The 13,210-nt window shown below is 38.9% G+C and overlaps 2 protein-coding genes and 1 long non-coding RNA gene across 3 annotated transcripts; 1 reads left to right on the plus strand and 2 right to left on the minus strand.

Annotated features, from left to right (window-relative positions):
• Positions 1-693: 693 nt before the first annotated feature.
• LOC106090846 (actin-related protein 2/3 complex subunit 5) lies at positions 694-1,627 on the minus strand. The gene is made up of 2 exons (XM_013257180.2): positions 1,313-1,627; positions 694-1,232 (listed from the first exon to the last, which is right to left on the minus strand). Exons 1-2 carry the CDS (start codon positions 1,523-1,525, stop codon positions 990-992), a joined length of 456 nt encoding a protein of 151 aa, XP_013112634.1. The 5' UTR covers positions 1,526-1,627; the 3' UTR covers positions 694-989.
• Positions 1,628-2,479: 852 nt separating this feature from the next.
• On the plus strand, positions 2,480-6,241 carry LOC106090855 (probable NADH dehydrogenase [ubiquinone] 1 alpha subcomplex subunit 12). The gene is made up of 5 exons (XM_013257189.2): positions 2,480-2,566; positions 2,635-2,732; positions 2,815-2,992; positions 3,053-3,137; positions 6,039-6,241. Exons 2-5 carry the CDS (start codon positions 2,638-2,640, stop codon positions 6,113-6,115), a joined length of 435 nt encoding a protein of 144 aa, XP_013112643.1. The 5' UTR covers positions 2,480-2,566; positions 2,635-2,637; the 3' UTR covers positions 6,116-6,241.
• A 2,218-nt stretch (positions 6,242-8,459) lies between these two features.
• On the minus strand, positions 8,460-9,584 carry LOC131995884 (uncharacterized). The gene is made up of 2 exons (XR_009397673.1): positions 8,775-9,584; positions 8,460-8,663 (listed from the first exon to the last, which is right to left on the minus strand). It is a non-coding gene; the product is annotated as an uncharacterized LOC131995884 (long non-coding RNA).
• Positions 9,585-13,210: the final 3,626 nt, after the last annotated feature.

A 13,210-nucleotide genomic window follows, 5' to 3' on the forward strand; every position in this document is an offset into this window, starting at 1 on the left:
TCATCGGAGCAACGAATCCCATCACCCTCGTCTGCTTCCTTGGTAGACGCGATAAAGTCTCTCATCGCAAAGAGTTGCCGCCTCAGTGCACAACACCCTGCTACGAAAGCAACACAACACTCGTCTGCCAGTACCATTGCCTCAGCCGGGTTGGTTTGTATAAAGCGACCGTCTGCTAAGTAAACGGTGTCTTGGTGCTCGTCTGCCAGTACCATTGCCTCAGCCGGGTTGGTTAGTATGAAGCGAGCGCCTGCTAAGTAAACGGTGTCTTGGAATTTCTTATCAGCAATACGAGGGAGGTAGCAGCTCAATGAAGTGGCGATTGATATATTCTCTCAAGCTGTTCCAATAGGCTTTCTTCTGATTAGTATACGTCCGGCGTCTTCAGAAATTATAAAATAGGCGAGCGAGCTCGTTCCGGTCTACTCAATCGATCGTCGCAACAATTTGATGGCCATTGGCTATTTAAAGGCGCCAAAAATCGCCTTGTCATATCGAGCATCATAGGCACTCACTATTTGTGCAAGAGCCGGTTGCATCCGGCCTCAGACTTTCCGCCCGATAGCGCTGATTGTCCGCGACTACAGTTGCAGCTTCCCCGAATGGAGCATTCTACTATCCGCAACCTGTGAACCCACCGGTAGCTCCCAGTTAAGCTTCTCGTGATAACGAAGAACAGCACACACATTGAAGTTCAAATATAATAGATATTTATTATTTATTAGGTGCTAATTTTATGAATGAAAAACAATTTAAATTAACATACAATTAGGATATTTTTGCGTTTTACGGAAGTAAAATTCTTGATCTAAATCCATCTCAGTAAAAGAACTGAACTCAAAAATGGCATTGACCAATAATACAGATCGATGGCTTTGAAGGGTTATGTTGCTTTTTGTTGTGACAAATAGCGCGTTTAGAAAAAATTAGTATATGGACTACCCACTTATGAACAATGTTTTCGAACTATCAATAAATGTAGAGTCGATTCAAGCGCGATTAGTGTCAGCTAACACCCGACAAATGCAACCAACTCCACCTTTCGCAAAAACTTTTTCATGCCATTGTAGTAAGTGGCCACTAGAACCCTCAGATGGTATCTCAAATCCGCGATATATATATTTCATCAGGACATCTAGTAAGTCAATTTGTTCCAATGTTTCTACGGCCTGGTCCATTTGTGAGGCTTTAATCGAAAGCAAAACTCTTAGCGTTATGTTCAGGGCGTGGTCCTGTGGGCGAGAAATAAAATATATTAGCCTATTTCCAAAGCCAAGAGGAAGGTTAATTATTAATTATTATGCCTAATTACTTTGACATGCTGTTGTTTACATCTTAAGGGGGCATTTTGTAAAACCGACACCAAAGCTTCAATGCATTTTCCTTGTGTCAGAAGATTGGTGATCTCGTTTTCATCTATCACCAAATTTGCCACAGAATCGGCCTCGTCTTCTTTAAAGTTGTCCTCATTGTATTGGTCGACATCAATTTTACGAAATGCTGAACTGGATGTGTTTTTGGCCATTGTATAAAGCAGTCTTTTCACTTTTTCTTAAGATTAAATTAATGGAATTCTCTTGACGGAGATAAAAACAGTGAATCACACGATGGAAACGATAAAGTATATATTATCGATTTAATTTTCTGTGACAGTTAGCGATTAACGATTAAACTAAACCGGCGAAGCGCAGTGTTCAATATGGCTTATTGTTTTGTATTAGTGCACTCTTAAAACAGGCAGTGGCAGGTGTTTAGAAATATGTGGACCCCAGAAAGCACATATAAGGTGATTTGCTGTGATTTTTTCTAAAATCTTTTAAATAAATTCTATTTGATCCGATATAACACAAATAAGCAACAAAACATTGTTAAAATGATGAAAATACAAACATAAAACACATTTAAAGAAGATAAGTTGTAAAACAAAGTTTATTTCTAAAACCACTTTGACATTTACATGTACGGCACTTGCCACTTGTTATGAAAGAAACATTTTTTGTTTATTTTAGATGTATATTTATTTATATTAAGATACAAATGTACCCGAGTAATACATGTGAGCAAGATCACTAACACAAACAAACACTTAGTATCAATTAGAAGTTATGCAATCGACGACTTGTTGCGCAGCGACTGCGGTTGTGCTCGTTTTTGGGCGTCGCGAAATGGAAATTTTCCCTAGATGAAAAAAACAAGTTATAGCGAAACACTTTTCATCAATACTTTTCGCTTATTATACCCACTACCATAGAATAGGGTATATTTTTTAATGTGGAGTTTCACCGCGAAAACCGAATATAGTACCTACCTTTAGGTAACTCTTTAAAATGAAACAAAAGAAAGCGTCAGATTTCTGATCCTTGTTCGTGGTTGACATATGTTTGAGAGAGTGAAAATTAATCTATAACAATCTATTGTCTGTACCTGATTGAACTAAAATAAAACACAGCAAATAATCGATTTCATATCGATTTTCAAATTTGATTTTTATATTGCTGCCTATTATCGATTTCGTTGTTTTTAAATCGAAAAATCGATTAGTCGAACACGGGTTATTGGGAATCAGGTAATTCTTCCTAAAGTTTTTAAGTTATTTTATTCACACTAAAATTCTAAACATACTCAAATTCATAGAAGATGTCTAAGTACCTTGGACTGGACCGTTTGGGCAAACTTTTTCAGATCGTTCGTCAAAATGGCGGTCTGAAAAATACCTATCTCAAATTGTATAGGTAAGATTGCCTAAAATTATATAATGTTATTGGGATTTGGCTAATACTTTGTTATATTTGTGCACATCCTGGTAATGCATAGAAATGATGATTTGAAACTCGGCACTTTGGTTGGAACTGACAAGTATGGCAATAAGTACTATGAGAATCCTTACTACTTTTATGGTAGAAATCGTTGGGTTGAATTTGCTGACCATGTGAATATGGATTACGATGGCTCACAAATTCCGGCTGAGTGGTTTGGTTGGATGCATTATAAGGTATGTTGATAAAAGTATCATTACTGGAATACCTTTGAAATCCTTTTTTTATATTTCTAGACCGATTTGCCTCCCATTCGCGACGGCAAACGCCCTAAATATAAATGGATGGCTGACCACAGCGAAAATCATTCAGGAACTGAAGGTAAGTGTTACTAATAAAAATGTCGGAATTAAAAAACTTGAAAAAAATTAAACAAAGTTTGTGCATCTCAAGTGTTTCAAAAGAACTATGTCGATATCATTCAAATAGACTCGTCATGTCAAAAAAGCTTACAACTAATTGGAAGTGAATAACAAAATCCGTCTAGATAGACGACCATAGTGAATGTCGTCCATTCCTTTCATTTTTCGATATCGACAAACAGGCTATCAGAGTTGGTTTCATCTAACTTGGAACGATACGAATTTGGTTTGCTGCACCATTCGGGTCTCAATTGGGCCAGAGTAGCTTTTGGTTTTCTAGGCAAGTCTTTCCCGCCAACTGCAATGGGTGGCAGCTATATTCGGTTGTTATCATATAGTCTAAAGTATTGGATACATCATTCAAAAGCATATCCTCCAAGCCTGTTCTGTATGAGGTTGTGAGTGGGTCGGTGGGTTGTCGAATTACGTCTCCAAAAATCCAGGTATTTTTTTACATGCCACGAAGAAGGTTCTATAACTATGAGATTTGGGTTATCCCTCCAATGGCAGCCCAGGAGAAATAGTTTAGAGCCACAATGATCCCTAACTTTAAAGTCCTCGGTCTCCTCGTTTAGATGGTCATTGTTTGTCACCTGGAGGCAGCCTGTGAAGGTCCTTTAGGCTGCGTTTTTACGGGTTAGTCAACTGTGCATTGTTCACTCACTTGAGTTGTACACTAAGGCGGCAGCACTTGCCTATGAAAAACTCCTTCGGGTCAATCTGGTACGTACAACCCGGATGCCAAGGGATTGGTTTTAGGTTTCATTGTTGTTGTTGTAGCAGTGTGCTGTACACTGAGGCGGCAGCCCTTGACGATGAAGGAATTCATCGGGTCAAACCGGTAACTATAACCGGCTGCCATGGTATTGGGATTTCTTTGTCCATACCCCAAGTGCTGCTTGCCATAGATTTGAGGATTTTGTTTCTTGCCTTTTGCATATTGTACAGGATGCGCCAGAGAAACTTACTTATTGGAAAGGTCCACAAAAACAAAAGTACTTCAGTTATTTTTTAAATTCGTTTTTATTTAAGAATACGATATCTCAATTTTCTATTGAAAATAACATCGGGTAAATAGCAACCGTCTTTGAGTTTACACTGAATAATTCGATTTTTAAAATTCGTGTCCACTCTTTGCAGCATATCATTCGGCATGGAGACCCGAATGTTGTTCTTGAGGTGTGCTATGGTCCTTGGTCGATCGACATAAACCACGGATTTCAAATAAACCCATAAAAAGAATTCGCACAGGCTCAAATCTGGAGAGCGTGCCCGCCATTGGATATCGCCTCTGAGAGTGATCGCATTCAGTTTATTCTTGCACAGCAGCCAATTTATGGGGTTGAAATTTAAGGTCTTGATGGAGAATTCGTCGAACAGTGGTATAAGAAATTTCCATAGCAGCTGTGTGTATGCGAGCCGAACGACGGGGAGAACTCGCAACTGACTGCTTCAAAACAATTTTGCAAATTTGCCTATGAACATTCCATTAAGGAACATGGCCAAACTTCTCGAACCCAGGCGTTCAGTGTCATAGGCGGACATGCTAACCTCTGCGTACGGTGGCCTGACTGCTTCACTCTTTCGATATTTTCCGGAGTTCCGATGGTCCGACAGAAAAAAATTACAGCCAAGAACTGTCAGCTGGTATTTCAAAGTGAGCGCGGAAGACACGTTACGTAGCAACAAGTGAGCGACCGTTAGAAAATAAACTATATAGTAGGCGAAGGCCTACTGCTCCCCAGGCCAGAGCATGAAGGTAACTGAGTGGAAAGTGAAACAAACTTGGGAAATTCCCCGTCCAGATGCGCCTGCTCTGGACCCCTCCTCGACCAACTGACCGATTGGGAGTTTTTTCAAATAAGTAAATTTCTATGGCGCACCCTGTAGTAACATGGGCTGACGACGAGAATAAGGTTTCGTTGTTTTATCCGGTGAGAACCATGCGGCCTTATACATAAATGTTGAGGTGGTGCATCTGACAAGCATATTATACTTTTGCAGCGCCAATTTTCTTAACCTAGTTTCGTTATCAGGTGTTTCTTCGTGCAGGCTGAGTTTTCAAATACTGATATTAAAGTTACACTCCTTTCCTATTTTCTGATGGGTACAATCTTAGGGCCAGACCATTCAAATTTTGTCACTCGATTCGTTCGTCAATTCATCGAAATCAGCTGATTTTATAGAGGAGAAACAAATGAGATTTCAATGAATTGGCAATCGCCGCATCAAGTGACAAAATGTTAGTGGTGCTGACCCTTAATGACATTTTAATGCTAAGCCTTTATTGCCTTTACCGTTCCATCGCGATTTTCTGTATGGCGCGAATCAAACTAATACTTCTCTTCTACATACGACAGAGCTTCAACAGACATAAAGGGTCTTGACAGTTGCAGATTGACTAAATCAATTTTCATAGTTTGGTTTCTCACATAAACATCAGTGTTTTTTTTAATATTAACAGGAAATACTTAATTTAAGATAGGAAGTAGTAACTTGCGTGCGAAAAAAAATGTGAAAGACCCAAATATAATAAGGTGTTTGGCGTTGTTGTTTTGAACTTGACTTTGATTTGGTATTATAAACTTTAACTTCGAAAAAATGTCAAAAGGTTTGATCTTTGATCAATAAAAAATATTAGTAAAATATCAATGTAATAGCTATACTGTCAGTTGAGGCTTATATAAATTTACATTTACATAATTTTGAACTGTCATTCAAATAAAAAATACGTAAAATTTTGGACGTCTTTACACTTAAAAATTTATTAAATAGCTTAACACGAAAACTTTTTGCATGTTCAACTCATTAGATGCAGTCTTACTAAAATTGTGTTTATTTTTGATTTTTATACTTGCAGAGCAATATATGCCATATTCCACCACCCGCCCAAAAATTGAAGCTTGGGATCCCAAAAAAGGCTCAGGTTCCAAGTAAACTAATGGATTGTGTTCCAGCAGGATGGTGCAAGTTGTTAGTATAATTTTAAATGTAAAAAAAATATTTTCAAAAATATTTAGAAATAAAAACCTGTAAAATGTAACAATGCAAAGTTTATACATACATAGATATATATAAAATTATTTAAAAGAAAACACTTAACATAAGTATAACACAATTATATACACAGTTTAGGATGTGGCAAGAACTATGAAACTAGCATTTCCATCCGATTCTGTCTTTTCTTGTTTTTTAGATGTGTCTGAGAATTTTGTAGTGATTGTCGCATCTATTTCCCGCTCTGTACAATGAAACTTACACGGCGTATAACATCAGACAACTTGGCGGGATCCAATTGCATTCTCGTAGGCCTTTTACGACCATAAAAAGTCGGTGACGGTTTTCCAGATAGAAAATGCGTAGCTTAAACATCATTACTGAATACGAAATCCACATGTTGCCTCGTAGCTGTATCTACAGAAGTCCACGTTATTCTTGTGGGTGATTGTGTCTCGACATTTAGCGATAAATTATATCTCCTTTTTGTTGAGGGTTACACATAGGCAATTGCGGAAAACTCATTATACTCATCAAATGGTTTTTCTTTTCACAGACATAGATTTTGCTTGTTGATGTCCGCAATTATTGTTCCTACGTATTTATTACTAGTTGGTTTTGAAATTCTTTTCACTAAACATCATATTGTTGGACAGAATTTGGTAATGTTTTCCGGTGTTTTCAACTTATATCCATCTTTTCCACTTGCCTTTGGCACACCTGTCTGCATTAGTATAATCAGATACATATGGACCACTAAAAATATTCTATTTATAATTTCGCACAAGTTTAACGAACACAGGTAAAAGGAGCGTTTCTTGAATCTTACCTGTGCACGATAGCCAATTTTAACAAACTATATATTGTACGAAACTTTTGTTTTCGCACTAAAATCTTTCTTTTTGTTTTTTATTTTTCTTAAAATTAATAATCCTGTGTGAAATATGCACAGGCTATGTACAAATTCCAGATACGTCAATAAAACGATATATGGGTGTGTTATTATCAAAATAATCGTACCAAAATTTAAACACAAATGATTCATGTTGAAGAATCTGGATTTACTTGGAGTTGAGTACCTTACTAGTGTCCTCAACCTGTCTTTGAACACTCTTATAGTTCACGATGTCTGGAAAATCGGAAGAGTGATTCCGCTACTGAAGCCTGCAAAGGACCCGAGTTTAGGGGAATCATACAGACCGATCTCCCTTCTCTCACCGGTAGCAATGACGCTTGAGGCATTACTCCTCCCGAGCCTCGTAGGAGAATTTCCATTCGCCGAGCATCAACATGGATTTCGAAGACTGCATAGCACAACAACTGCTTTGCATGCCATCACCACACACATTTGCCGTGGCTTCAATCATCAGGCCATGTGATAGGACGTTCCTCGTGGCACTGGACCTATCGATACGGTCAGCCATGCCAAACTATTTGAGGACATCGCCAACACGTTCCTCCATCCAGGCCTGAAACGCTGGGTCGCGAATTATCTGTGTGATCGCCAGTCATTTGTGGAATTTAGGGATAGGAAGTCGAAGCATCGTAGATGGAAACAGGAAGTTCCTCAAGGTGGGGTGATATCTCCGGCACTGTTTAACCTATCCTCCATTCCTCACCTCCAGACGGCATAGAGATCGTATCATATGCGGACGATTGTACGATCATGCCATGGAATAATATTCAGATCTTTTAGAATGCCGCCCTCCGAACTGCGACAGGCTGTCTCCTCAGTTATCATGTGGTCCACCTCCATCAGGAGATACAGATTCTATCAGTGCGAAGACTACATGCTGTCTAATCAATACCTTTTGGGCTGTTATCGCAGAGACCATCCAAGAGACCATCTTATGGAAAGATATCCACCGTCCAGAAGCCTTAAGGTAGATCTACATAATCTAGAGTGTGAGGTTCAGCGTTACAAGAAAGAACCTCTAGTTCAAGCGGCATATCAAGCAGGTCTAGACAACATTCATGCAGACACGGTAGCAGATGCGGTAAATGGCTACCGGGTGAATGTAGTTCTTGGAGAACGACCGCCTCCCATTGCCCTTGAAGAAATTGACCTCCCCCGGCAAACCAGAGTTGTTCCTACAGAGCAAGGATTGATGCCGACGTCCAAGATGAATGTTCCGATTGTAACCTAGGACCGCACGATACACGTCACCTGTTTAACTGCCCAGCCAGACCCAGATCCCGCAGGACGCAACCTATTTTAGTCGCAGAGTTCCTGGGTCTTGACACTTACCAGAATCAAACGGACAAAAGATAGAACACAACAAACTGATATAACAACAACAAATGATTTATTCTGGAGACTTATGAAGTCAAGTTAAAGGACGATTTTACATGGGAACTATATTCAAATCTGATCCAACGACATATGTACATACATACTTCAATCCCATGGCAGTCGATTGTAAGTATCGGATTGACCCGATGGAGTCCTTCAACGACAAGGGCTGCCTCCTTAGCGTACAACACACTGCTACAAAAATAACAACAACATACAGAAGAAGTATCAGAGTAAAATTTTTAGTAGTCTAATGTCAGCATCGCCAGATCCATCTACATTACTATTTCAATTTTGGGTATTTACCCGCCTTCTTGCAGTAGCACCCCATTTGTTACGTGCTATTGCATCATCATCACTCATATCAATCTTAAAACTAACGTTCGTTGTTTCTTCAAATCCAACAAATTTTCACGACTACGCGTCGATGGCATATTTGAAAAATTTGAATAAAAAATGTCAATAAATCAATCTACTACTAAACTCAGTCTTACCGATAGCACAATCATGAAAAGAAAATATTTACCAGTACTACTAAAGGAAAATCGAAATTCATAAAGTAAGTTACTTAACAAGTGTGTTGAACAAGATTTTTCTCATAAAACATAAATCCCGATTTAAACAATTCGCCTAAATTGCAAATTTTGCCCATGAACATTCCACTAAAGAACAGGGGCAAACTTCTCACATATCAATGAGTGCAGTCCGATTTAAGTTTAAGCTCAATGATTAAGGGGCCTCCTTTTTATAGCTGAGTCCGCGCCGCAGAGCGACATCTCTTTGGAGAGAAGTTTTACATGGCATAGTACCTCACAAATGTTGCCAGCATAAACTCGCCAGGCGTTCACCGTCATAGGTGGACATGCTAACCTCTGCGCTACGGTGGCCTCCTAGCCTAAATCATACTCCATCTCTAAAATGTCAATGTGAGTCAAGTCTGAAATTATAACCAAAATTTGAAATCTCTAACACTGCAAATCACCGTAGGAAGGGGGTGTATTTATTTAGTCTTTCCATTTGCAACATATCGAAATATCAATTTCCGACCCTACAAAGTATATATATTTCGGATCGCCGTAATATTCTTTAGGCCTCTCTCCGTCTGGACGGACAGACGGAGAGACGGAGAGACACACAGCCTTCAAATATTGAGATATTGAGTTGAAATTTGGCACAGATACGTCTTTTTGATGCACGCTGGTTAAGTTCTTGAACGGGCCAAATCGGACCATATTTGGGTATGGCTGCTATATAAAGGGTCTAATGCCCTGACGATAAAGGGTCTAATGCCCATAAATGCTTTTTTTTATCCGATTTCGCTGAAATTTTAAAAACAGTGAGTAGTTTAAGCCCTCCCGACATCTGGCGTTATGGGGGTGGGGTGGCCCCATAGACACTTTTCCCGAACATTGATATGAGATTCGTGCTTTACTTCCAAAGACCTTTCCTTTGAGTCCCATATTGCTGTGGTCGTGAATTTGTCTTTATTGGGGTATGTTCTCGAGCGGCCCCCAAAACGCTTGGTCCCACATCTGGATATCAGATTCGTATTCTACACTCAAATACCTTTTATTTTGGGGAAGGGGAGGACCACTAGAAACTTTGGCCCAAATTTGGATATCAGATTCGTATTTTACTCGCAAATACCTTTCATTTGAGTCCCATATTGCCATGGTCGGTAAATATGTCCGATTTAGGGGTGTTTTGGAGGTTGGGGTGGTCCCCCTAACACTTTTTCCGACAGTTGGATATCAGATACGTTTTCTAATCTCAAATACCTTTCATTTGAATCCCATGTTGTCGTGATTGGTGTATATATATATATTTAGGTTTTGGGTGGGGCGCCCCCCTTCCTCCCCTAGGTACCCCATCCGAAATTTGAGTACCAAATTTTTGCTTGTAGCTTACTATAAGAGAGCACACAAAATTTTGCTTAAATCGCACCAGCCATCTCCGAGATCTAGCGTTTCTGAAAATTAGGGTAAGGGGGAGGGTCCGCTCCCCCTTTAGATATCAAAAAATGTTGTACCCTATTTTCACCACGGGATCATTATGCACCATCAGTGAAAATGTCAAGAAAATCGGTTCAGCCGTTCTGAGTCTATAAGGAACACACAAACAGACAAACAAACACGAATTGATTTTTATATATAAGATTTCGCTGAAATTTGAAACAGTGAGTAGATTTAGGCCTTTTAACATAGGGCCCAAATATGGCCCAGATAAAATTTTAAACAATGAGTAGCTTTAGGCCTCCCAAAATAAGACCCAAATGTGGTTCAAATCGGACTATATTTAGATATAGCTGCCATATAGACCGATCTGCCGATAAAGGGTCTGAAGTACATAAAAGCTTTTTTATCTGATTTCGATCTTACCCATATCTGACATAAATATGGATAAGATCGGACTGTATTTAGATATGGCTATCATATAGACCGATAGGCCGATTAAGGGTCTGAAGCTCATAAAAGCTTTATTTGTTACCCGATTTTGATGAAATTTGAAATACAAAATTCAACAGTTACTTATATATATTAGACCACTCAATGTCCATGCTGAATTTGGGTGCATAAGTTATCCAATTTTCACTGGATTGTGACGAAAGGGGATTTACATATATACCCGAGATGGTGGGTATCCAAAGTTCGGCCTGGCCGAACTTAATGCCCTTTTATTGCCCAAAAAGTAATTGCGGATTTTTTAAAAGAAAGTAAATGCATTTTTAATAAAACTTAGAATGAACTTTAATCAAATATACTTTTTTTACACTTTTTTTCTAAAGCAAGCTAAAAGTAACAGCTGATAACTGACAGAAGAAAGAATGCAATTACAGAGTCACAAGCTGTGAAAAAATTTGTCAACGCCGACAATATGAAAAATCCGCAATTACTTTTTGGGCAACCCAATACTTGGTTTCTATTAAAATGTCCGCAGAGACCTCAAACCATTTGTCCCCCAATTTAGAGATCTCCTGGGGTAATGAAAATAAGTTATCAAATAGAGGGTTTCACCTTTGCGATTTGATAACTGGAAGTATTGATGCAATTTTTTCGTAAAAATATGTCTATATTGTTCTTCATATATCTCCTACTAGAGTCAATACAAATTATAAATATTGCATTTAAAACGCATCTACATCTTTACACTACAATAAGCCAAGTTTTCTCTATGGAGACGAAACAACGAAATTACATTTTTCACGAATGCCCAAAATTGCCTTTTTTCAATGTTTTTGATTTGAAACTCGCATAACTTTTGAATGAAGAATCGGACCTTGGCATAAATTGCAGAAATATATTAAATTTTGTAATCGGTTCAAAAATACTTTCACAAACAAAAAATAAAGAAGCAGTCTTTGCGAATATTACAATAAAAATTTTGTTTCTCCAATATATATCGCATGTTGTTTTGTGACGGGTTTTCAAACACTTTCCAGAAAATTCCAAATTTTTAAAATCTGACCATAAATGGGCTTTTGACAACCCGAACAAAATTTTGGGCGAGACGGCCAACTTTGAAGGTCCACCAATGGGCCCGGCCCATCTAGAGTACTGAATATGGTTAATACCTCAGCTATAACCATTTAATTTCGTAAAGATATTTTATCCGTTCAAACATGGCAGACTTATTTCCACTAATTTTTTTCCATCGCACTGTGCGTCATTCGGAACAAAAATTTCTTCAGAAAATCGGTCCAAATTGCCGGAATAAAAATATCCTCAGAAAATTAAACACAATTTGGAACGATCTTATCGGAGGAGGTCAGAATTTAAGACTTTTTTGTTATCCGATATTTGATTCGCTAAGATATTTCTTAAATTAGAGAGCCCCGGTAGCAGGTAGCGTGCGTGGATTATCAGTTCGTGGTTTGTGGATTTGATTCCCAACAAAGGTTTTGGTCTGTTGCTACTGGGTATCACAATGAACTACAATTGTCTATGTGGGTGTGTTTAAGGACTATCACTTAACATATTTAAGTTAACACGAGACACAGACACACGGATTTAAAAAGTGCATACCCCTATTCATTGGCCTGGGTTTGCTGATATCAGCAAACACTGTCTGCTGACATTAAATTAAACATTTTAAACTATTGGGTGGATGAAAGGCTAGCCACAATCCGCATTAAAGACAAATTCTTCAACATCAGCCGTATTTATGCCCATGCCCCAACAGAAGACAAGGGCGAGCAGACCAAGGATACTTTCTACGAGCGCCTAGAGAGAGAATATGACCGCTGCCCCGCCCATGATATTAAAATCGTTCTGGGAGATTTTAATGCGAAGATAGGGAATGAAGACATCTTTGGTCCAACAGTCGGAAAATTTAAAACGTTCAGTACTTGGTTGAGGCTGATAGATTACGCCGCGGCAAAAAACATGGTAGTTTGTAGCATCCGATTTCCAAATAAAAATATTCACAAAGCTACATGGCTGTCACCCGATCAAAACACGAGAAACCAAATTGATCACGTTGTGATAGATGGAAGGCATTCATCCAGCGTACATCTGTACGATCGATCCGTGGACCGAATATAGATTCGGATCATTACCTTGTTGCAGCAAAGGTTCGCACCCGTTTGAACATGGCGAGGAAAGTACGATCTGACACTGCACGGAAGCTCGACATTGAAAAGCTGCAAACTCAACAAATGGCAGTGGCATACTCCACTCGACTGACCCACCTGCTTGATGAAAGCACTCCTTGTACCGATGATATAATAGTGCAGTGGCAAGCCC

This window comes from Stomoxys calcitrans, chromosome 3 (genome assembly GCF_963082655.1).
Source record: "Stomoxys calcitrans chromosome 3, idStoCalc2.1, whole genome shotgun sequence".
NCBI lineage: Eukaryota > Metazoa > Arthropoda > Insecta > Diptera > Muscidae > Stomoxys > Stomoxys calcitrans.